General features: G+C 32.3%; 1 protein-coding gene across 3 annotated transcripts in view; it reads right to left on the bottom strand.

The window, feature by feature from the left end:
- Positions 1-1,173: 1,173 nt before the first annotated feature.
- The window catches only part of LOC113513688 (protein Wnt-5b-like), a 48,722-nt gene continuing 22,068 nt past the window's right edge, over positions 1,174-27,827 (bottom strand). Inside the window, exons 1-7 of one of the 3 annotated variants that reach the window (XM_052902075.1) lie at positions 24,826-25,673; positions 24,304-24,560; positions 18,829-19,009; positions 10,840-10,951; positions 6,431-6,533; positions 2,828-2,985; positions 1,179-1,976 (exon numbers count right to left, since the gene is read on the bottom strand). In XM_052902075.1, the coding sequence (XP_052758035.1) occupies positions 1,779-1,976; positions 2,828-2,985; positions 6,431-6,533; positions 10,840-10,951; positions 18,829-19,009; positions 24,304-24,560; positions 24,826-24,932 (1,116 nt within the window). In that variant the 5' untranslated portion in view covers positions 24,933-25,673 and the 3' untranslated portion in view covers positions 1,179-1,778. Of the gene's footprint in view, positions 1,977-2,827; positions 2,986-6,430; positions 6,534-10,839; positions 10,952-18,828; positions 19,010-24,303; positions 24,561-24,825; positions 25,674-26,500; positions 27,355-27,827 lie in introns of those variants that run through there. The other 2 variants (XM_052902076.1, XM_052902074.1) reach the window with 2 other exon arrangements.

Here is a 27,827-nt window from a genome sequence, read left to right as displayed (position 1 = left end):
ATACTATTGGATAGTTTATGACTTTAGGCATATCATTGATATATATTAAAAACAACAATGGTCCCAAAATACTACCTTGAGGAACGCCGAAATGAATATCCTTTTGTTCTGAATGATAGTACTTCATAATTTTTGTACGTCTACATATATAATTTACACATGTGATTTGTAATAATGTTAATAGTTATTTATGTAATAATGTATATAAAATACTGGTTATAATTAAAATATAAAAAGACATACGTAATGAGGGTAGGCAAAAATAAATTAATAAAACGTTGAGATCTTTAATTGAGAAAATATCTTAGCTTCTATATATATTAGCCTCTAATATATTTATTTACAAATAAAATTAATAATTGTAGACACCTAAATCATATTGTGGCAGCCCTGCTGCTATTAGAAGAAAATAATTAAAAAGATTTCTACTAAAAACCGACTTTAATTATGGTAAAACCTGTTAAATTTGATTTAAAAACTAAACTATATTTAGAACCGATTTAGATAAAATTTCTATGTAACCAATCTGTGAGTATATTTATTTAAATAAAAAAGACATTTTCAAATCGGTTTACAACTGATGAAATTATGAGGTAACAAACATAAAAAAAAAATATACACAAATTAAAGACTTTTTAGAGGTCGATTGAAAAAAAAAACATAGCGACCTGATTGTCTTCGTCTATGGAAGTTTTCGACATTCAACGAGGGACGTTATCGTCTTTATGAACGGACTTTAAAAAGAAGGAAGTTCTCAATGCGGTTGTATATCTTTTTTGGGAGTTTAAAACTTGAACATCTTGAAATACGTACATTGTTAATATAGTATACCAAATGTCACCAAATGGTATTTCGTTTAAAGAACTCTGATATACCATAATGTAGGAAAAATTAACATCGGAAATTACTGAAGATGATAGATGTATAGACTTAGTCCTTTTGCCTTCCCTATTGATAGGGAAAACAGAACCAAAAAAATGACACTTCGTTTTTGCAAATAGAGAAGTAGATTCCGAGGGTAATTTTCATATCTGGAGCTTATTATCGTTACTTGGAATAGAAAGATTTAGACATTTCAATAATAAGTATAATAATAATTATTTACAAATTAGAAGAAAGTTAGTACTATACTTACTACATCAAATACAAATTTGGCAAGATTTCTTTATCTATCGTCTACTTTATAAACCTTTTTATTTTTAAAAAGGTTTATAATTATTTATTAAGAAGAGATTATATTTGAGAAAATTAATAAATAACTATCAATTAAGTACATCTACTCAGTTTATATTACATGTAACACTTTTCACTGTGTTTGGAATGTTTTGATTTAAAAACAGTTGTCATAGAAATCTACTTTAGAATTTTACTATTATACATACATATACTGTTCTTATTACTTTCTTTACTTTAACATGAGTACTTATCTAGTATTAATGCTTACATAATATCGTTCTGAAATCCTGAAGATCTGTAAAATGAGGAATTCTATTTGAGTGAATCTTTAAAAAAAAATGGACGTTAGAGGCCTATAAAACCTTTTTCTCGGCATCGTTGCGTAAAGATACTAAAGAACTAATAGATAAAATTTGTTTGCTTCTTTTAATCGCAACCAAAAACATATCTAAGTACTATGCAAATAAATTATCACATCATTGATTTTAAATTTTAAATATTTAAACTTGATTAATAATCATAACAATATATTGAGATACCCTCTTTAAACAAGTGGCGAAATAATGTGACGATAAACATGTTCCAGTTAGTAAGAGACGCCACTATTTACAAGTGTATATCTCGGTCGTTTTCACACACGTGTTGCACCGCACATGGCAACACCAGTGGAACTTGCAGCCGCATCGTTCCCTGACCGTGGTCCGCTTAGTGTTGTATCCTCGGCCGCAGCACAGTAACGCGCACCCGTCTATTCCCGCTGACGTCCTGTTGCATACGCGGCCGGTTGTCCCCAGGGAGCCCTGCGAAATTATCAAATGTCAATATGTTTATTGTCCAAAAAGGATGTTTTCAGTGTTAGTTTTGATCTCGCATGTCTTTAATATATACATCAAAATATCTAGCAAGTAAAAAGATAAAGTAAAAGTAGTAAACTTCATAGATTAAGGATAGTATGTGCGATACACAAAAAGTAGCGGATATTACAAATATGTCATTTTTTACATTGTATAGATAGTCTCCGAACAAATGCTCCGAGAAAATCGGCTAAATTTTTTTTATACAATTTTGCGTGATAAATAGTTATGAGTAATAGAAGTTATACTTCTATATTTTGTCTTATAATTTCTGCATGTTTTTGATACGTAAAAACCCATTTTATTTATAATTAAAATAACTAAATATAGAAATGTCAAGATACATTGTGTGTGAGACAAGAACATTGATAAAAATAACGAGTAATTAAACAATCAGCTGATATAAAGTTGATCCGTTTTTGAGACTCAATGCTCTATATAAGGATATTCCATATAATAGATTTTATACAATGGTAGGAACATTTTGACAAAACAAACGTCATATAAGGCTGGTTAAAAAAAGTAAGTCTAGCAGAGTTCAAACTTCTAGCGATCTAAAGCCTAAGCTTTATGTATGGGACCCGTTTGCGAAGAAAAATGACGTTTAAATATGTTTGCGTAAAAATTATGAATCTAAAAATATCTAATAAGTGAAAAGAAAGAAAAAAAATTTGAAATAAAAAAATAAATCATTCAGATTTAATTCGTCATTTTTGTAAACTTAATTTTATAGGTAGACACTGAACGTTTCTTAAAATTATTTTTTTTGCTATAATATCAGCATGTTTTTAACTTACCAGCGAGGAATTCTTGACGCAGTAGTTAGGGGAGTCCTCTAAATAAACTAGGTCTTGGGCAGTGGGCAGGCTGTAGTGCGGATTGCTGAGTCGGAGTTTTCCACGACGAGATACTTTCACCTCCGTCGCACCATCATACTTGTCTCTAAGATAATCACCTGAAACAAAGGGAAAATAATATTTTTTTTATAAATTACCTATAGAAGTGACGAGCACAAAATAGACAGTTAATTTGCACATATAAATCAATAATATAAATTGCAGTTAAATCATAAAAAAAAATAAGTTTAATATTTAAGAATTTTTTTTAACATTTATGTATATTTTCCTACATTTGGATGGTAGCATAATACTGAATAGCTGCGTGATTTCGGTATAGAAACAGCTTTTACTTTCTTTCACGTGTGTGTCGTAAGGGACAACTAAGGGGACTTAATTGTCGAGGGATGGGCAGCAGCATCCATCTTAAAACACCACCATAGTTCAAATCGCAGTTGCCAACCCACTTGCCAAGCGTGACAACTACTAGCAAAAAGGCACGCTCGCGTTCCTTATGGCAGTCTATGGAAGAGGCCTATGCTCAGCAATGGACAGACAATAGCTGAAATGATGATAATTCAGAATACTCAGAACTGTCCTAAATTATTGATACGTACTCACCACAATCATAACTGTGCTATAGCTCATTATCAATATCATCATATTAGCTAACATCTACCTATTCCGTACGATCCCATGCCAATGTTCCTGAGCCACCATTCCGATACCATCTACATCCACCTCCCATCAGCTTGTCTAGCCAAGCGTCAGGTCATTTACAATATTATCCAGTCATTGAAATTGTATCACGATAGATACGTATTTTCTTATTATTATTCAAGTGTTGGTGTATGTGTATATATATATATATATATATATATATATATATATATATATATATATATATATATATATATATATATATATATATATATATATATATATATATATATAAGAGGTTATAGATGATTTTCTAAAAGTAAATTTCTGGCCATTTACTTATACTTTGCGTGTTACATCATACTGCTAATGACTGGTCACTAAAAGTACAGAAAAATAACTTAGAATTATACATATAACAATTTAGAAAAACAGAAAGCATTAAAAACTGGCAAAATAACATGCGCGTCATGGCCAAACAGATTGAATGAGAATTGTGAAAATTGAGAATGTAGAATACAGGTGTGTAATTCTTGGTAAAGAAACTAAAAATTATGGCTGAATGTGTTTGATTCCTTTGCTTGCGTTGTAGGCGGATGATTTACGCGTCCAATGGCGCGCATTGTGTAACTACGGAACGAATGAAATAAATTAATAACTGTTATTAATTCAACATGCCCTGTAATTTACAGGTTGATTGTTGGGTTGTGGGCTTAACGCACTAATATCAGACATTGGGCTTGCGTACATATTGATAACAAATCAAAACAATTTTTTCATAGCACTGCATGTTTTCTACATTAATTTCTATTTTAGATAGTAAGCTGTTTAGTTAAATTTAGTATTTAGTTATCGAATTTAAAGGATCAATCTGATAGTATGTTACGTATAACTTTATTAATTGTTAATCGTTTTATTGATTATTTTTTAATCGAAAATACTAAGTTGAAAGTGTTCGAGGTATATCCTAGGGGATCGCTTTAGATAAGTAAAAAATCAAATCTTTCCTTTTTATAATATTAGTTTATTATTTATATATATTATATACCTAATGTCAAAACTATATTTCATTAATATTTAAAATTAAATATTATAAATCGTAACGAAAGAAATTCTATATTCTTCTTTATTATCTGTGTGTCGAAAGTCATGACAAATGTTAGAACTGTTAGTACGCCAACAGTTACAAATTAACATTCGAATTATTTTAAGTAGTAGATATTAGTAAGGGTTCTAAAAGAAAAAGAAGTAAAGGAGCCATCACCCGCAAGCTAATACAACGGACAGAGTATAGGACATGCAGAACATTAAATCCTCTATTATCCCGATGTGAATAAAAATCGCCAACAATTAAACAAATCGACATATAAATGGGCGCGCATTGTGTAAGAAAATGTCCGGGTCAGTTAATGATGTGTGTGGTCATTAGGTGTACCATTAATTTATGTTGGCCTGGTACTTTTTTACTGATTTCGTATAATTAACTGAATAGTTTTAATTATGCCATGGGACGCTATTATTTGTTTGCGTCAAAGGCAGACAGACCTACGTCGTTTCGAATAAAAAATGTTTTAAATGAAATGTAAGCAATTAATTAGGTTTTTATAATGCATATGGACCTCGGAATTTTGAACAGAGGTATAAAATTATCAACTTAGTTTAAGATTAAAAATAAGTTGTATAATATTATCAAAGTATATTAAAAAAAAAACCATATATCTCAGTTATTAATAGTAAAAAGACCACCCAAAAAATTAAGAAACATTAAATATACATGAGTAGAGACCAATAAAAATTAAAGTGACCTAATAATAAATTATAAGAATGATAATTTTATTTGAATCTAATGGCAACACCGAGACAGTCGGTAGCTCGTAAACAGAATGTAACCTCTTTAATAAGCTATATAGGGTCATAAATAAATTTAGCTATTCGTGAACACGACTTTAAACGAAACTATGTCGCAATAAGAAATTAACGGGTTTGAAATAGTTTAAATGGATTTTTCATGTTTTACCTACTTATATACTTTCTTTTACAGGTTATAGTTTTTTTTTATAGATGATTATAAAATTGTAACACCGCATGCGCTCTCAATATACGCTTACGAGATACCAGTGAGAGTACATAAGAATGAAACTAAGCCAGTTGGCTGTTAGTAATGAAATCCACTAGAAACCTATCACGGTTTCTAAGGGGTTTGCATGTAAACCTTCTGATATTCCTAGCAACGGGGCTATTAGCTGTGTGGCTGTTAGAACAACTGCCATGCGGCGATTTCTGGAAACTATCGTGATTAATTCCTGCTGCAGTCATCATGATAGGCCAACTGCAGGTCATAACAACTTCATTCTCACTTATCATCCCTGAGTGGTTCCTGGCCATCGTAAATTAGTGACGCTAGTGAGGTTATAATTTTATTTTCATCCACTGAACACAGATGGGGTTTTTTTTATGGATGATAATGGAATGGTAACCCCGCCTGCGCTATTGGTATACACTAGCAGGGCACCAGTGAGAGATGATTGGTGAGGATGAAAAGGCAGGTTAGTTAGTCCATCGTGACGAATTCAATGATAAATTAGTCACGATGGTTTCCAGAGGGAACCGCGTGGAGGTCGACCTGATAAGGTAAATTGATGGCGATGGGGACTTACCTTCCCATTACTAACAATCCTTTCCCCCCCACATAGATGGGGTTAGAGTTACATAAAGGAAGATAAGAGTTAGATAAGCAGGAATTAAGTGTTACTTATACTTGTAAGGTTATTAGTAATTCGCAGATGTTGCCATGCATCTTGCAAGATGATGCAAGAGACATATGTGAGGATAGAGGTTTTTGTAACTTGCTTTTCTCTGCCAATAAAGGTCTTGACGTGAAGATAGACAATTAAGCATCCTTACCAATCTCCCGTAGTGATGCAAGTTGTTGCCAGCATGTGATGAGACTGCAGGATCCCGACACACCGTGACATTTGCATGTGACCCGCGACTTCTTTATTACAGCCTGGAAAAAAACAATTTACTTTTCACACCACGAATGGGATAAACGAGCAATAAGATATTTCCGAACATATTTTCAGCAGTAGTATTTTGTAACAGAAATGACATTGGGACTTTCAAGAAAAGACCATATTCTTCTTAAAAGGTCTACAATTCCTCTCATATTGCAGATTTCTATGGGTTATCTGTAACTTATTGTTAATGAGTTGTATGGAGCCGTTTGTCCCCTATGTTGTAAAATTATTGCCTTATTCATATAAACTAAAATCTCTTACAAGCTTGCTTTAAATATTACAGTGTTTTGTCACTTTGATTCAAATTGAAAACGTAGCGTAAACGAAAGAGACAAAATGGTTAAATAGGTTTTTTAGAGTTTTAATTTTTTTTTATGAATAAGAGAGTTTTTTAATGGATGATAATGAAATAGTTATCTCGCCTGCGCTAGCGGTAGACGCTGCCAGGACACCAGTGAGAGATGATAGGTGAGGATGGCAAGACAGTACAAATCCTACCATAAAAGTAGTATGAATTCTACCATAAAAGTACAAATGAATGATATTTGAACATTTTTAATATGTTTAAATAGTATGTAACATGTATTTTAACATCAAATTTTTGTTTCGTACGGTCCCGAAATTTCAGAAGATATTTCATGGTAGACCCTCTCTATTATCCGCATTTTGTGTGATGTTCTAGAAGATTAGCGCGCAGCGACCACAACGTTCATATTGCGCGTAATACTTACAAAATGCCTATACATATAATCTGAATTAATGCCCTATTTTATTGTACTGAGGGACGACGTTGATATAGCAACGAGAAGCTATAACATCAGCGATTTTAACAGCTCATGTTATGAGCGTTCGCGAATATTTCGATACGTATTTAATTGGTATAAATATTAACTTTACTACATAGTTGTACACGTATACTCAAGACAATGTCATAATACCGAAGTGTTGCCAATTCTCATTAATTAAAAAAAATATTTTTGTGATGATAATGAGATTATGATACGATATTAGATACTGATAATTATTAAAAAAATAAATTTTACTCGTGAAAATAATTAAAAAATATCCAATTTAATTCAAGTGATGACGTCATAATAATAAGGTCTTTTAATGGGTGATAATGAAATGGTATTCCCGCCCGCGCTATCGGTATACGTTAACAGGGCACCAGTAAGGGATGACAAGTGAGGACGAAAGCAAGTTAGTTAGCCCATCGTGACGAATTCCACTAGAATTAGCCACGATGTTTTCCATTGATTATCGCGTGAAGGTCGATCTGATACCCCACAATACACCCTGTATTGCTAGAAATGGGGCAGTTACCCCATAACTAACAAACCCTCTTCACTCAGCCTTGCTAGGTAGTATAACAGTAGAATATATCATATCAAAATATCTAGTATCTGTATAACTAAACTTTATTTAAAGACATGGATAATATCGGTATCGCTCCAATATCTATATATCAAGTTTCTCTGGACTATTTCGATATCGCCCATATCAGTCTGATATCTGTATTTATATCGATTAGATACTATATTGATATATTATTAAAATGTGTACCTACATTTATTAATAAAAATCAGACTAACTACCTTAAGTATAATATAACGTTAAAATTGTTATTATACCAAATTTGTTTATAAATTATTCTTGTAATGTATATAGAACACTAATTTATATATATTTAATTATTTGTTATATATCAAATACAAAGTGAAATAAGTAAATATATGATTTAATAGTATGATATGTAAAGTAAATGAACTAAGTGAACCTGTGCTTTATTTCTATTTATTATCAAGAGGCTTACAACCTTTATATTGCTAAAGAATATATTATATACATATACCATTTAAAGTTATAATTACGTAATTAAATTACTATATAAATCTATTACCCTGCAGTTGTTTAATATTTAATTCTGACACGTGCGTATAACAGCAATTTTTTTTTTTATTTTATTTTAAGGGCTGTTATCTTTTTTAGGTATATCAGTCCTATTGTACCCTGAACTGATTTCTCAAACAAAACTTTATCTACTTTCCCTAGACGCGGACAGAGAAGAATTAATGGGCATCAATAATTTACAGAGATGTTCAAAAATTTCTGGTTTAAGTTCAGCTAACATAGATTGAATAAGACCAACATTAAATTTATTTAAGTTAAAGTGGCGCATGAATTCTTCTCTTTCCTTCATGTTAATACGACACTCTAATAGAATATGATGCACATCATCGATGGTATTACAAGTTTGACAATGAGGTGACAAGGACTTGCCCATAATATGTGCAAATTTTTTTGATGGATAATGACCAGATCGTAGATGAACAGCTAATTTAATACTGTACCTATTGATTTTAATTCCACAAAACCAAGGAATATGTGGAGGTTCAGCCTGAATAGTATTGTACCAAAGGCCTTTTTCTTTTGAAATTTCAATTAAAATCATAAATATAAATAAGTGAGATATCTCGAGATACGCCGTACTCATGACCCCACGTATAAATAAATTAATCCCTTAAACCGCTCTCTAAATACGGATTAAGTACTCATTGGATATTTACAGCGTCTGTCAGTGGCAACTAATTTCTTATAAGTCGGATTTAATAGTTCATAGAAACTTGTAAAACTGAGAGCGACTATTCGACTTGGTATCTGCTTGTAATTCTTACGATATACCTGCGATTGGATTGAACAATAAAACTAGTTTATGTCGCATAAACTGTATATTTGTACTGGTAAAAAAGATGCCAATAAAATATATATCAAAAATAGATAGATAAATAATTTATTTACATTACTTACAACACACAAATTACAATAAAAAAAAAAACATACACATAATACACAGTAAAAGAGATAAAATAATGAAAATAAAAAAGCATAAATAAAAAAAAAACACAAAATATATAAACTAACAATCTCCTTTCTTTCTCTTTCTTCATGCGTGTGCCATAGTAACACAAAATGGTCACAACTCAGTTTATTGCTTTGCCCTTAAAAGAGCAAAACACTGATATTCTGTTGTGGCCAAGAGTCAGTCGCGAAACTCCTCATTAAAACTAACAATAAAGAGAAATATAAATAAACTGCATTGTATGTGTCAATTACATTCGCCTCCATTTGACATTATATTCTAAATAAATAAATAAATAACAGATATCATTAGATGAGGGGTAGTCAGAGATCATTCTCTGTCACATTTAGGTATTCAGGCAATAAATATTTCCGCTACGTACCTATTAGGTATGCCAATTTTATGTTTATTAATTAAAAAAAATTATAAGTTCTTTTTTTAAAATGTGTTTAGTTTTAGACAATCTTATTGGGGGTGGTATATTATTATAAATAATTAAAAAATATATATAATTTATAATTGAAGTAATTTTTTTTATGAAATAAAATTTTTATAAGACTGTGATACGTCAATACCAATGATGCTCATATGTATGCTCTTTCAACTTTTTTTTTCAATGCATGATAATGGAATAGTAACCCCGCCTGCACTTACAGTATACGCTGGCGGAGCACCAGTGACGAATGATAGGTGAGGATGCCAAGGATGACAAAACAGTGAGAGATGATAGATAAGGATGAAGAGGCAGGTCAGTTAGCTCATCATGTTGAATACACCAGGAATTCAGCACGATGGTTTCCAGTAGGGGACCACGTGGAGGTCGACCTGACTGGGTATATTGCTAGCAATGCGACTAATGTTCGGCATTATTAATAATGAAAATTCTATCTTTTTTAAATATGGAGTTGTGATACATGCAATAATATAAATATATAATCCTACTTATTAATATATACACATATACATACATACATACGTGCATACAAACACCAAAATATATAACTACTTAAAGACATGTTGCACGCCACTTCATAGCGGTAAAATGTGTGAAGCCTAAACTCATCTTATTGTACCATATTTTTAACCGACATTAAAAAAGGAGGTTATTAATTAAGTTGTATTTTCTATGTTTATTACCTCATAACTCCGTCAGTTGTAAAGCGTTTTATATTTTTTTTTATCTGAAAGGATACACTTACAAATTGGTCCCATAGAAATTTTATCAATATCGGTTCAGTAATTTATTCTTCAAGTCAAAATAACTGATTATGCTACATTGAAGTTGCTTTCTTATGGAACATAATTGTTATGCAACAAATTAAATTTGACTTGTTTAAATTGGCTTAACTGAGAATCGAACCTGGGACTTTATTAAGCAAAGCAATATGTCTGTCGTTGTGCTACGGAGATCTAATTAAACCTCACCAAGTACATACCCGTCTTCCAGCTTCGTTGTTGTGCCTATTCATCAGCTGACGCCCCTGTTCCCGGCTGCCGCGCTTCACCTTCCTCTCCCTTTCGCGGATGTCGACGAATCCTTCCGTGAACCTGATTAATAATAATAGTAATAAATAATAATAAATAGATTTATTTTCTCTTCACAATTCATTACAGTGAGATACAATGAGACATGCTTATATTGAAGTAATCAAATTATAAATATAATTGTGAGAGACTCGTGCCTGAGATAGGTATAACAATAATAATCTTCTTCTTCTTCCTACCCTTATCCCACCTATTATTTGGGGTCGGCGTAATATGTTTTTTATCCATATTACAAAAAGATTTAGCTCATAGTTTTACGACCGGCCGCCTGCCTGACGTCAACGTAATTTGGGTATAATAATTATATTCAGACAAAAATTTTACTGATTGCATTTTTGGCATCAGTATCGATCAATAATCACCCCCTGATAGTTATTTTGGAAATATATTTCATGTACAGAATTGACCTCTCTACGGATTTATTATAAGTATAGATAATAAATTGTTTTTAGAGCTGATTTCTTTAATAATTATTAAGTTGTCTATGTCTATAATATCAATGTCTATGGAGAATTAAGTCAAGATATAATAAAAAGGTAGATAAAAAAGAAAAATATTTTAAATTAAAAAAACAAATTAAATTATTTTATTCCCGAACTAAATGACCCGGTGAACTTTGTATAACTTACAACGCCATCTATTAAAAATAATCCGAAATAGCGATTTCCATTTAAATTACCTAGGTATGCTTAATATTTCGTTTTTTCAGCTGAAAGCTGGGTTTTTCTAACTTTTTTTTCTTTTAAACCACTCCTGTATTATAACGAACGAAACAAATAAAAGTTATTCAAATCATTAAAGCCGTTTTTTAATTTTAGCGAGACCAACGAGTGCCAATTAAATTTTATATACATAGATAAATAAATGGAAGAAAGAGACATCATGACCAAAAAGGATAGCTATCTGTGAGCATTTGCGTAACTCTACGCCAACCGCTACGAAGGGTCTACGTTCGCTTTATTGATTTATATAAACGCTTTAATAAAAACAGTCTTATGTTCAGGGGTCGAAGCATAATTTTAATTGTACTTGAATTCGGAGGGTGTGTTGAGGCTCAGTTAACCTCTTTACTTTCTGCTCCTGGTACCATAGCCTTGTTTCGTGTATAAATACTTTGAAATCATTATAAATATCTAAGATAGAAATGTCAGAAATTAGTATACGAAAAATTACATAATTTTAACGAGTTTTTTTTTTTTATTTAAGTACATTAAAAGAATGTAACCTGAAATTGGTATAACCGTGTAAGCCACTACATCCGGATAAACTATCACTTGCAACCTATGCCGTCTTAGTAAACGGTAACGGATTTAAGCATTCTTAGCGCATTAACTCGGGTTATCCGGGACAGAGTCGCAGGTTATCCTCTCTCTGTTCAGCTATTTCTGAAAAATATAGGTAATAAACAGCTTCTTTTAAAAATAACAACTTAAATAGTTCAAAAATTAATTTGGTCTCAAATCAAATATACATGGAAGTGATATAGGAAAAAGAATGATTAAAAATAAAAATAAAAAACAATTTAATCAGCCAGTGTTTATTTACATATCATCATCATCATCATCATCATCATCATCATCATCATATCAGACATTATCTGTCTTCTACTGAACATAGGCCTCCCCCATATGCTGCTATAAGGAACGGTCCTGAGCTACCTGCATAACTTAAAATAAATAAACTAACTACCTTTTTATATTTGTGTAGTAAACATTATTTTACAATTTTTAAATCAATCATTAATCTGAATAATAGTTATAAACTATTCTTGTCAGATAGAAAATTTCCATACAATACAATTATTTAAATTTTTATACATATTAAGTATCCGATTATTCGAGTGATCACGAAAATTCTACAAAGATCCGACCCCGAAGATTACCCCTGGAATGCATTCCAAACATACCGCGCATTCTTAACATTCTTAGCCGTCTTTAGTCACTTATGTGGGCCTGGTTTCAGAAATACTCAAATGCGGGAAAATCTCCTTTATGTAAGTGAATCGTATCATTCCTTTTAGCGAAATCCTGAAAACACTCCTCGGTCGCATACCGATCATTCCCCAACTGTTACGAAACATGCTCTCCCAGTATAGAAAATTCAAACAGACAAATCGGAAACGCTTTTTTAAAGTATATAAAAAAAACTTAAAAAGTATCGACGTATTCTAATCTAAAAAGCTCGTGTTTTGTCTCTTTCGTGCTCACTGAGCTTGGCAATTTTTTTTTGTACCATTCGACCCGTATTTGATATGCATTTTTAAACCTGTTTATAATCTATAGAGTCCTAGTAACTAAGGCCCGGATTTTTGCAAAGCCATTGTCTTAGAAATGTGGCATGAAATTCAGGCATTTATTTATTTACTAGCTATATCCCGTGGTTTCGTCTACGTGAACCAGTTCATAAAGTTGCTTTAAGTTAGGATATAACCTATCCATGTACTACATTTCATTCAAATCTGTTCAGTAGCTTTTGAGTGAATGAGTAAGAAAAATTCACCCATTCATCCATATATTGTTATAAATTTTGGTATTTCTAATTTCGGAGTTATGTGTCAATGCAAACTGTAATAGATTCACTGGAACTTAATACTCTAATAGCAGAACTAAGAGATTTGCTATTATTTTAAACTATTTCGAATGAGAATTATTAGTTAACAAGTGACTGCTATAATCCAAATGCAAGTAAAATTAAAAAAATAAATAATGAAATTAAATTAAATGACAAAAAGTTCCGATTCGTAATGAACAGCAATGGGCTCGCTATTTTAATATTTTTCTATTCCTATGGATTGTCCTTCATTGAAACCTGCTTGAAACAGCTAAGTCCGCTGAGTCTAAATAACCGACTAGTTTTTGCATTTCAATACTAGAATGAATGTTCTATGTTTTAAAGGATACCAAGAGTGAGGTGCTAATTCAAAGAATGTAGATGTATCAGTGAATCACGTGTATATTTGCTTGTTTTTATTATAGAACTTTTTCAGATTGGCTTCCTAGCCGCCAATAGATGCCATTTTAGATGGTCACTGACCTCACTACATACATTATTAGTAACTTTAACATGTTTAGCAGTCCGCAAATATAGATGTAGTAGTGAATATTTTTCTCCATCCGTGCAATAGCGACCTTTCCGATATTCCTTGTGGTGACTTCTGGTAACTTCTAATACCCTAGTAGCGCAGCCTCAAATGTGTGACGTTTCAATACAGTTAAAGCGCCGTCAAATATACACAGCAAGAACGTTTATCGTTCGTTGTAAAAAAAAGTTGCTTTCACCTGCGCTTGAACAAAAATGCTCTTTGCTTTCATGTGGCCCTAACCACGTCGACACGAAATATGCAGAAAATTCCATGTTTTTGTGAAAATGAAAGCCATAAAAACAAATAACTTAGTTTATTGTTTCTTACGTTTCCTGAAATTACATTTATAAAAAAAAAAAAAGAAAATGGAAATTTGTTTCAATGTTTATGGAGACCTGCTGATGTTTCATTAAATCCTGGTAATTGTCTGCGCATCATGAAAAAATACAGCGGGTTGTGTGGTTTTTTTTTATTTTACAATTTTATTTAACTGGGAACGAACTAATGTAACTTCGCCCTGTTGTTCCGTAATAATTACGTCGTCACTGCAACTCTATTTCTAAAACTAACAGTTAGATATTACAACGATGTTATTAATATTTTAAGGACAAGTATGTTATAAATTTATAATAAAAAAAAAACAATATGTATAATTATTTTTTTATAATAAAACAGTGTCTTACATTTAGTTCTCTAAGGTGGTCTGTAAACTTGATAGTTTATCTAACTATTAAATTAAAAATGTAATTTATTAAATAAAAAATTTAATTGTTCAGGTTATTACATTAAATATCCCAAAGATGGCGTTATTCTACATTATATTATTTTACACGACTATGACGTTATGTACTAAACAACACTACACAACGCATGGGGGGGGGTATCATGGGCGAAACAGTATATCCTGTTATGTCCATGGTACTGCTCATGTCTATAGGCGACGGTAACCACTTTCCATCAGGTGAGCCGTCAGCTTTCTAAGTTGCATAAAAAAAAGCATCCTATATTTCATATTATAATACGTTTTTATTTTGAGCTTTAGACATTTTTTCAGATAATGGTTTGAAGATAATTAACTGCGATTCTAGGCTGAGAGAGTTCTGATTAAATATAGTTACCTATATAATAATAATGTTATAATCAATCTTAGTCTACGGTAATCTATAGAACCTTATTAGAATACTATTAGGTAGTCTGTGACGAGTATAAATACATAATAGCTCAGAACCAAACCCAATAAAAATATGTATTAAATAATATAAAACCTCATTAAAAGCAGTCTATCCGTTTTACTACGACATCATCACACGAACAAAACTTATAATATTCCTCTTTTTGCGATGGGCTAAGAATGTCATATTAATTTTGATAGGCTGAAATAGAAATAATTTGACATCTTTTAAGGGGGGAAAAAGGATGCTAAACATCAAATTTACCCTGTAGATGAAATAGCCAATTTTCGGTATTTTATTTTTTATCCATGAACTCCCATTATATCGTATACTGAATAAAATAAAAATGTCATCAATTCAACCGTTTTCAGCGGCGGTCTAACCCTTTCAGTACGTGAAAAAATCTTAGGAATGCACACACCCGTAGGAGGTGTTTTACGGGCTATGCTACCACGTAGTTACGCACCGTAGTATTGGAAGTACCTATTCTGCTTTCAAAATATTCCAAACTCTTCAGCGTTTATGTTGATCTAGTAGCCGACCTGTCTTTAGCCATGCTTTGACACCCGTGTGAAGCTCAACTGACAGCTGATTAATTACGAATTACTCTCAATTTTTTACACAGATCCTTCTTCTTTCTTTTCTTTTTATAATTACATTAATATAAATAATGAATTAATGAAGTGAGTTTGCTGGTAAATATTTTTTATAATATGATTATTAATAAAAATAAGTAGTATTATTTATAAAAATAATAAATTAAAATAAAACATGTTCATCTCAACGGTAAAGAATACCTTGAAACATTTAAAGATTTTCTATAAAAAATTTATAATGTACAATCAAATTATTCTATACGGGTTGTATTAGCTTATTATTATTTTACATTTAAAAAGGTCAGGTAAGAAAGAGACGTAGTTTCATACACAAAGTTAAGTACATAAATTTTTCACCTGTCTTACGACTCACCTGAGTACCAGGGTAGAAGAGAATTGCAGGAGAAAATTTACCTACGGAACTACGGAAATTTCAGGTGCTAACAGTACGTTTATAAAATACATTCATACAGGTGTATTGTGGAAAAGTGTGAAGGAGAAACAAATAGTACGTCTCTTTTCCGCAGAAGGGAAATTTCCTGTCACCTTCACCTCCCTTATATTTCACACATTGAAATGTGTTCGTTTGTGTGAGTTTTCAGGTGAAGTAACTTCACTTAACCGTTGCAATCCTAGTACGCAGGTAAGAGGTGAAGCAGGTGAGTTTTACCTGAGTTTCAGCTATTTTCAGGTGTAAGAGCCATGGTGACGGCATAAGAATAATTTATGGTGATGGATCTAACGGTTTATTTGTACGATATTGTACGCAATACACCGTAACGCAAAAAAAAATAACTAATTGTTGTTTAGTAGTAAATGTGTGTGTGTGTGTGTGTGTGACATAATTTCTTTATATTATATTATTTATGGTACTGCATTAAATTTCATATTATTATTCAATTATTTTAATTTTTATAAAACATATTCAAAAGATAAATGTAAATTAATCATCACATAATACAGATGTCACTAGTAAAATAAAGCTGTTTTTCTTCTATACAATGAGAAATGGTTCATCGACTTTCTTCTTTGGAAATTGCGATTTTTCTGCGGGGAAAATTTCGATAAAGTGGGGGAAAAATACTAGGCTCGCATAAACCGTAAAGAGATAGATACAACCTTATTGCTCCCATTCCACAGTTGGGAGGCGTATTTAAATAAAATAATAATCTTTCAGTAGGAACGCATAAGATGGTGTAGGTATTCTAAAGGATTTACTACAATTCCTACTACTACTAGAATTCAAGGAAAAGTGTTGATACTGTAATAGATTATAGTAGACGGTATAAGGCGAACATAGGTATCTGGATATTTTACTTACATTTATTGAATTTCTACTAGTTCTAGGCACAGATAAAATAAGTACTAGTGTAAGTAAATAATGAAGTAGAAAACTTGAAATTGAACTTGTATAGTCATTTTATGTTACTTTAGTCGATTTCATTTCTCAATGTAGTGCAATAAATGCAGTTTTTTTATTGTAAGTACGTATCAAAATGTACTATTAATTTATTTTGTGATTAAATTTCAAATAAAATCATTGAAGTATTATTTAATTTATCATCTGATTAATATACAACTGATTGTCTCAAATATCGATTTAAAATTGTGTATAAATCGTCTTTTAATAAAGAAAATAATAAACACAAAATTAAGGGCATACTGAACATACTCTCTCCTCTCTTGTATGTCGTGGAAATACAAAGCGTCGCTGAAAAAGGTATAATCGCATCTCAAGTACTAGGTTTACAGAAATCGTTGGTACTATCGTTAAATAGTCCTCAACAACCTTTCCTCGCAAATTGTATCAAATATCATATATTTGATACAATTTGCGCTTCCTTAATGTAACAATAATAATATTGTATTTAGTCCATAATGATAATTGTAAGCAATTATTTACTTTGATGTTAACTTCATTAGTTTTTTTTATATTAATGTTTTTTATATAAAAAATTTTATCATCATATCAGCTTCTAACTGTCCATTGCCAAAAATAAGCCTCCCCTTGAGGGATAATTATAATTAAATAATATAATAAAATAATTAAACTGTATACTCTAGTATACAGTTTACATGGGAGTAATAACTGTACATGGGAGATATTTAATAATAATATTTAATATATATATATATATATATATATATATATATATATATATATATATATATATATATATATATATATATATATATATATAATATTTAAAATAATATTGTTTAGAGATTTTGTCTCTCTGTCTGTATGTTTCGGCGTCACGCAAAAATTACTACACCAAATTAGATGCGATTTTCACAGTTTTTTTTTAAGGGTGAAAATGGTATGGTAACCCTGCCTGCGCTAACGGGATACGCTGGCGGAGCACCAGTGAAGGGTGATAGATGAGAATGAAAACAGACCAGTTAGCCCATCATGATGAATTCATCAGTAATTAACCACGATAGTTTCCAGAGAGAACTGCGAGGAGGTCGACCTGGTTGGGTATATTGCTAGCAATGGGATTCTCAGTCTCCATTACTAACAATCCCTCCCCCCCCCCCGATTTTCGCAGTTGTGTTTCTAAAGGTCTAATTTAAAAGCTGGTACATGTTTAATCTTGATACGTCATCTTAGAAATGGTTCATTTAATTGATTTTTCTATTAATTTATTGCCTTTTATTTCATAAACAATTTGGTAAGTTTAATATTCAGAAAAGTGGGGAGAAAGGGATTGTTAGTAATGGAGACTGAGAATACAATATATGCATAATGCAAATCATTATCATCATCATCATTATTTCAGCCATCATCCGTCTACTGCTGGACATAGGCGTCTCTCATAGACTGCCATAAGGAATGGTCCTGAGCCACCTGCATCCACTGACTCCCTATAATGCTTTTGAGGCCCTCACTCCATCCAGTGGAGGGGAGGGTCGTTTTACACTGCGTTTACACATGGTCGCCACATTAAATAATCACATAATGCAAATAAAATATATTAATTAATTAATTCAAAAGCTCTCTCTCTGGTAATTTCAAATGTAACTTACTTGTAGCCATACTCCAAGTTGTCACCACAGCCACCCCACACCCACTCGTTGTGTAAATTCCTCGGCCTGGCAGCCCTGCTGCAGCCGCAGCTGGCAAGTCTTCCGTCCCTGCACGCTCGGGACACTGACAGCGATACTCCAGCGGCTGTGATCGCGTGTGTGAAGGCCGTCTCCCTGGACGCTGTTAAAAATTTACAACGTTAAATTGTTTAACATAAGATTGTAATTCATAAACAAAAACGAATTTAATTAGGGCAAAATTTTAATTGTAAACTAAATTTTTTGGATAAAATTTCTATGGGTAAATTTCTGTAAGTGCAAATCCTGACAGATATGGCCGCGTGTTCCCGGCATAGAATAGACCACCCCTTCCTTTCTCGTGGGTATCATAAGTGGCGACTAAGGGAAGGTGAGGAATGGCCGCAGCGTCTCTCTTGAAACATTTTTATAGCCTAATTACCGTTACCAACCCGCCTGCCAATCGTGGCAATTACTGGCAAAACCTCCTAAGGGGTAGGCTTATGTCCAGCAGTGGTCAGTTAAAAGTTGATATAATGATGATATTCTTATAGATCACAAAAAATAATATTAAAACTTTATTTACAAACAAAAAAAAAATACAACCGATTTGAGAACCTCCTGTTTTTGAAGATGGTTGAAATTGACGCAACATTGTTAACGTTTTAATTTCACACAAGTAATATTTCTACGGGTTTACACACGATTAAGAGTAGAACGGATTACTTGAAATACATTCTACAAATCGCAAATCTGGTCCCATATGGAGTATTGCTGTCACTTATGGGCGGGAGCACCTAGATACCAGCTTGAACCCTTCGACTTAGTGCGACGACGAGCTATGAGAATTGTCGATGATCCCAGGCTTGCAAGCGGTATCGAACCCTTAAGTCTTAGGAGAGATTTTGCCTCACTTTGCGTGTTCTACCGCTTGTACAACGGATTGTGCTCAGAGGAATTATTTATTCAATATGATGCCTATGGCCACTTTCTATCATTGTACGGCTCGCCATCGACAGGGAGTTCACCCTCATACCTTACAGCCTAAATGGTCGTGTACAACGTGGTTTCAGAGATGTTTTCTCCCACGAACACTCAGGCTATGGAATGAGCTCCCTGCCAAGATTTTCCCAAGAAATTACAGCATGGGGTTCTTCAAAAGGGGGGGTAAAGAGGTTTCTTCAGGGTCGGCAATGCGCGCGTAATATCTCTGGTATTGCAGGCGTTCATAGGCTACGTTATGATAGTCTATGGGGAAGGTCTATGTTCGGCAATGAACAGATAATGTCTGAGACGATAATGATGACAATGATTTCCATTTGTATCTCACTCTAAAACCCTCGCATATAATACATAATATAGGTTGCAAATAACAAACTTGTTATCTATAGTAATAAGATTTAATAAATTAAAGTCATACTTAAATACGTTCGAGTTAAAAGCTTTGACTAGAACAAACTTGCAAGTTAAATATTAAAGTCTTATTGTTCTTAGTGCAAATAGTACCGCGAATGGGATGTCGCCATAAATCAGTTAGCGTCCCGCACGCCACTCCGCGAGTAGTCTGCGAGAGATTTAGAGCTGTGCAAAACTGCGCATTCCTACATTTTCAACACCAGCAGTTGATAATACGAAGATAAACTACATTCTCATCCGTTGCGATTGTATGTTACGTCACTGGTATCATACGTACAGTGTTTCAAAGTTTTAAGCTTTTTGGAGTTGTAGAAAGTGGCACAGGCACGACTATTCTTTAAAATTAATTTCGAATTTTATTTGCAGATCTGTGAATGATTTATAATGTTTATTCTGTAAACAAGTATGATTGCGAACAGAATTACTTCATAAAGGTGGCAGCGTAGTGACTGGCGTAACTGTGTTACCATCTTTAGGAACTTTTTTCTCCATCATTATCAACATATCTGTCGTAAACTGTCTAATCCTAAAGACCACCTCCATAAGGATGGGTTTTGCTGGTAGTTCCCACGCTTGGCAGGCAAGATGGTAACCGCAGTTAGGCTTTGGCAATGTTCTAAGAGGGACGCTGCTACCCATCCCTCGACCATTATGTTCCTTTAATCGTCTCTTATGACAACCACGTAAAAGGATGGGGTGAAATGTTTTATGCCGGGACTGCACGGTACACACAGCTTTTATTATTAGGCGTACCTATTTTAATTTTTTTTAGTTTTTTCTTTATTATTTTAATTATTATTTTTAGATTACAATATTAATTTCTAAATCAGAACATTGGCGTCTACATATCGATAGTTTGAATTGTATCCCAAGTAAGTAGTGTTGGGATTTCAGTTTTTGGTTATGAACATCTTGTTTCTTTTATATATGATATTTTCAAGCTTGGTCATGGTTAAGGTAAAAACTAGAATACAGCTGTGTTATGAAGTAATACATCCTTTCGAAATTGGACAGCCGGATCAAAGTAAATATTTTTATATTCTTTTTTAAAGTACATATGTTTTAATTTTTAAACATTTACTCTGATTTGCCAATCTGTCAACCATTTATGTACTTTATCAATAAGTTTCTGTAATGTTTTTGAAGCAATTTCTGATTGTTTGTTAAATCAGAAACATCCGTAAATGTAGTTGTCAAGATATGTTCACAGATTCAGAAACATCCACTATGGGTGATACCCATAAGGAGTAAGTATAAAATAGGGCCAAGGACGGATCCCTGGGAAACACCAGCTCTCACATCGTAGCAGTCCATCGTTAGGAATTCGATTTAGTTGACAAAACTCATTTGATTTCACTTGTTATTATTATTAAAGCTTACATAATATGAAAATTAGCGATACCACCTGGAAACCATAGTGGTTAATTGTTGTTCAATTAGTCACTTTGGTCCATCTGACCTACCTTCATCTTCACCTATCATTTTTCACTGGTATTCCACCAGCATTTACCGATAGCGTAAGCAGGGTTACTATTCCATCTTCAGCCATTAAGAAAAAAACATAATTTACTGAAGCGGCAAAATAATTGCGGGCCACATTTCACTCTGGTAGCCTGTTGTCTTTATGATATTTTTATTACGTTCTATGTCAACATTTCTTTGTTCCACACAAGTAAATTTATCGCATCTTTATCTTGATACATGTCTATTGTTCAGCCGAATATTTCCAAGAGAAATATCAAATAGGTCAGTTGTGCTCAACCAGTGGGTCGCACGCAATAGATGTACGTATATTTATTTATTTATTTTACACTTTATTACACCAGTTATAATAATAATAATAAATACAGAAAATAATTAATGCGAATTTATACAAAAGGTCGCCTTATTGTTAAGTTGATTGGTCATTAAACAAAATTGGACACGAAATACTAGATGGCGCTAGAATCGAGACTTTTGGTGTTTGTTTATTATTTTGTAATTAAAGAAAATTAAGCAATCTTTTCGAGACAATATAATATAATTGCGATTCTACTGAATTTGTAGATATTGATTTTGAACAATTAGTGACGAATAATCAGCAAGGTAAGCTGTAATATTCTGTTGAGAGGTAAATAAAAACGAGAAAGAGTTGAGTCATATTAGAAAGTCGAGTACTTCTGAACGGACTTTATAACTTTTTAACTAAACCCAAAATTAATTTAATTAAGACGTTAAAATATCTAGACTAGAGTATGCCACTTAAAATGGTTAAATTACTATTTTTTATACGCGACTTCGTCCGTGACCAAAGTTATGTTGTTTGATCAGGATAAAAATTAGCCCATGTCCTTCTTCACTCCCAATACTATATGTATACTAAATTTCACAATAATTAGTTGAGCCGTTAAGAAGTCAAAAGTTAACAAAAACTACATTTTTCAATTTGTAATATTATTGAGAATAAGGATCTACGACCCTATTTAATGCTCTCATTTATGAATCAATTAATTTCAATTATGTAACGTTAATAGTATTTAAATGTCTTGATATTTGTGCTAGCTATTTACCTGTTTTCAAACTGTTGCATACCCGACAGGGTATAACTGTTGATACTAATGTCAAGTCTAAAGCAATGTTTACTGCTATATGTATGTACACAGTTAGCAATAAAATTCTATTCTTTTCTACAATTCGCGATACAAATGCGACCCGCAAAAATTATACTGCGGCCCACAAATTAAAAAAGTTGACTCACATTGAGGTAGGTTGTTAGAAATATAACAAGAATGCAAATCTTCTAAGAAGATACAAGCAAAGTCGACGAAATATACTCGTACTTACATATATATTTTTTTACTAGCTTTTTGCTTGCTATTTCGTGGATTTCAGAAGTAAGAAAACCAACGAAATGGACTACTTCTAGATTGCATATCAGGATGTTACATACACCACATTTTAAGTTAGACCTTCAGGATAACGACTGTGAAAACCGCATTCAATTTAGTCCAGTAGTTTTTGCGTGCAAACAGACAGACAGATAGACAACATATCTAATATTTATTGTTTTGCTATTAGTCTTATTATTAGAAAAAAATATCATAAGAGGCCTTCTCTAATGATATTTTTTCTTAAATATCATCTATGTACAGATATCGTATAGTTACAATTTTATTATATTAGTAAAATATTGTAAGTTTTTATGTGATAAAAATAAAATTCGGTCCAAAATTCGTGTTTCTTATATTGATAGGAATGTTAAAAAAAATTGAAAATAAGTAATATAATACTACATTTAGATACGGAATGAACAAAAACTCTTTAAGATTTTATTTAAAACCAATCTAAGTTCAATAGAGACAAGTTTAGTATGAGACCGATATGGAAACGATAATATTTATCTATAAAATCTAATCTACAAAATCTTCTTGTGAGTCCTCGAATTATTAAATATTCTCTTTTGAATACCATTAAAAAAAAACATAAATAACAATTACAGCAATAGGGAAATGGTATGTTTAAACTACATTATCACTGCAATGGTTGAATATTATTTATTCACGTAAACTTAATAATAAGCATTTTGAAATTATTTTTATTTATATTTAAGATTTGGTATAAAATTTCAGTTAGTCCGTTAAATTATTTACTTTTTTTTATACTACTTAGAATGGAATCAAGCTGACGGTCCACCTGTTTAAAAAGTGGTAACCATCGCCTATAGACATGAGCAGTACCATGGACGTAACAGAGTATACTGTTTCGCCTATGATACCCCCCATGCGTTGCCATTCCTGAGGACTCAGGTGTTATTCCTTTGTACCCTATAAATTCACTGCCATGTCCCATCTTCCAAACTGAAACACAGCCATGCAAACACTACTGCTTTACGGTAAAAACACGAATGGAGCAAACGACTTTTGTACGAAATCTCCCTCTGGTTTCATATGAAGAAAAACCTTATTAGAACAAAATAATAATTTGTAAACTCATGAGGGATAAATGTCTACAAAGACAAATAAAAATTACACACATCTCTCCATAGTCTAACTAAATACTTACCAATAAAAGTCAGTGGTCCAAACACAGTGTCATCAGTGGTGACTGTGCAGTTCCACCTCCTGTCTCTGAACTGGTGCTGACACTCCGTTATCCCGTTCTTAACACCCACGGCGACTGCTGGCATATGATCCTTGTGCCTCCGACACACCCGCCTCTGACCAGGCGTCAGTCCACGGATACGCGAGCACATGCGAGATTTGTCCGAGAATAGTTCGGTTTGGTTCGACCATTTCTCAAACTCGACTAGACCCATTGTGCTGCAACAAACATGTTAATTACTAAAGATTGGAAATTGTGCATACAAACTTTTTTTTATGCATTTTAAAATGGCAAAAAAGCTGACGACCCACCTGATGGGAAGTGGTAACCGTCGCCTATAGACATGAGCAGTACCATGGACATAACAGAGTATACTGTTTTGCCCATGATGAATTACTGCCTACTTGATTAGTTGTTTTCATTTAGGTGAGGGGAAAGGATTCTTAGTAATGCGAACTACCAATCACATTGCTAGCAATATACCTTGTCAAGTCGACCTCCACGTGGTCCCAGGAAACCATCATACTGTGATTCCGGGTGTATTCATCACGATGGGCTAACTGACCTGCCTTTTTATTCTCACATATCATCCCTCATTGGTGCCATGTCAGCGTATACTGTTAGCGCAGGTGGGTTTACTATTCCATTGTAAAGTGTGTCATTAAACTAGAATTATTTTTTAATCGATTTCTAATGCTTATTTTAATGAAGACAATAAATGTTCAATCATTTGATAAATTTACTTTTTGTAATTAAGGAAAATAATGAATGATACGATGAAAAAGAAATTATGATAAAAATGAAATTAGTATTCGAGTTCCTGAAGTAATGGAAATCTGATAAAATAATAAAATAAATTAAGTACACTAAGTAATTGAGTAGTTAGTATATATTCGAATCAATATTCGAGTAAACTTGACTCGGCACATCACTAGCTAATGCTTTTTGAAAAATTGCTTTTTATTTTCACCAATATCTACTATTCTACACGTTATGTTTTAAATTAACAATGTATTTTATGATTGATGTTCTCAAATTTCATTGCCAAGTCATTGATCAAGGTTAAATTTATTTGGTGATATTTGCAGTCGGGATTTTTTAATGGAGACAAATAGTTTGTTAGCAGTTTTATTACAAGTGTCCATGAATAATGCGAGTCGATTGCGTGGGTACCTCTGTCCCATTCGTGTTTCAACCGTGAAGCAGTTGTGTTTGCATGGCTGTGTTTCGGTTTGAAGGGTGGGATATGGCAGTGAATTTACTGGGTACAGAGGAATAACACCTGAATCCTCAGGAATGGCAACGCATGGGGGGTATCATGGGCGAAACAGTATACTCTTTTATGTCCATGGTACTGCTCATGTTTACAGGCGACGGTTACCACTTTCCATTGGGTGGGCCGTCAGCTTGTTTGCCATTCTAAGTTGTATAAAAAAAAAAAAAACAATCAAATAATATTAATTCTTAGCAGCCAGCTCTGGTTTTGATTGACTTTTATTAAATATATTAAGGGTCCAGCCTGTTACCTACTCAGTGATAATTTAGCTTTACTATATGTGAAGTAATTTTTAAAGTCGATTAAATATTATTCTAGTTTATCCATTAATTTTACTACTAACTAATTACAAATATACAATATTTCAAATCCTTCCTTTTTATAGTATTAATTTTAATTTATTATTGTATAACATACAATAATAAATTATAATAAACTTATAAAAAAAAGCTGGTCTGGACTTTTAACTCATTTCAGTGATAAAACTAATATGGAGCCATTTTTTTCTTTTTTTTTATACCACGAAGGTGGCAAAGTATACAGCATACAGATACATTTATTTTATTATATTATATTTTTCAATTGACGGTTTAAATCCAATCAATTGTAAAAATAATTTACAATCAATATTATGTAAAATACATAGAAAAGAAGGCTAAAGTCAAATCCACCAACTTCCACCTTTTAGAAGTCATTCAAGCAAAGTCAGACACTCGGGTGATGACAACATTTTTTTTTTTTAATACGGAACACAACAAAAGCCATTTCCTGTTTTTAACTCATTTATATTTACACGATTTTAAATAATGTACACTGTTTTGTATACAAACATCGTGACAAGTTGTCAAGTTTCTGTAGATATTGATAATAATATATACTTACGTGTAACTACATAAGTGATGCATATCTTTTCAATATAGTTTCAGCAAACAGACAGACAAATGCATACAAGATAATTTCAGTTTGATATAATAAAATTATGTTGCAATATTTATCTTCATGATGAATCAGCTATGAGTGTAAAGATAGCGGTCACTGGTGACAATTATTTTGATTTACACAAAGGTAGCACTGCACTGAAATCTAAGTATGAATTTTAAAATCGTTTTGAATTAAAATTTGAAGCTCTGATTCGACTTTGGAATTCCAAAAAGACACTTAACCCTTCTTTGCATAATTTTTTTTATTGGTGAAACAAATGAAGGTGATATAATTGTTTCATGTTCAAAATTAAAAGAAAAATGGTTAAAAAAAGAAATTTGACAATTATTTAGTTTTTTTTTTTTTCTGCAATGGACATTAAAAAGGTATTCAGACACGATCAACTTACAGTGAACTTGTTCTTTTATATAATTTTTGGGCATTCAATGTTATGATGGAAATTTTCACCATTAGGCAAAGAAGGGTTAACTTTAAAGATATTATTTGATTTAGGTTTATATAATTTTTATGTAATTAAGTATTAATTTTGTTGGTGTACATATTGTTAATATTTATAATCTGTATCATTCTTTAAAGGGAACAATAATATTTATTCATTTATTCATAAAGATATTAAAAGAATTCTTGCCATTAAATCAATAGTTTATTAAGGTAGTTGTATTATATTCCTGGTTGAATTTGGAACCGAAACTCTACATATACTCGTACTGTACGTTAGGGCATAAATTTCACACAATATGACATGGGCACCTTCAAAAAAAGGATTAATACCATTTTGATAAGCTTAACGCATTGGAAAATTTCACAAAATGTAACATGAGAACATTCGATGCCGTAGTGTTCATAGGCTGCGATAATGACTTACCATCAGATGAACTACACTCTTGTTTGATGCCCTTTTATATAAAAAAATTAAGGGTTGCTCGTCCAAGAGACTAAGACGGCCCGCGAGCTATTTTGTATCCCTTCATGTGTATTATAAAGCCTAGCATTAAAATTGAACGTTACTAATATCTGTATTCCTTATTTGTGGGGCAATCCAACACCTCAATATACTCTCTTAATAATTTTCAATTTTTTTTACGATTCTTAATCTTTAATATTATTAATTTGTAAATAGTTACATTAAGACAATCCTGCAACTCTTAGCCGTTGTTCTTTGTACGCACCCCAACGCTGCATGCGATTGCGACTGCATGCTTGTCGACTACTATCGGCACCGCCGGTTCGCACCTGTACTGCTCAGTTTGCTCCCACTTATCAGGCT

The sequence above is a fragment of the Galleria mellonella genome, unplaced genomic scaffold (assembly GCF_026898425.1).
Source record: "Galleria mellonella isolate WM207_F2 unplaced genomic scaffold, CSIRO_AGI_GalMel_v1 utg87, whole genome shotgun sequence".
NCBI lineage: Eukaryota > Metazoa > Arthropoda > Insecta > Lepidoptera > Pyralidae > Galleria > Galleria mellonella.
The sequence above is the reverse complement of the archived record's forward strand: the minus strand, read 5'-3'. Positions and strand labels throughout refer to the sequence as shown.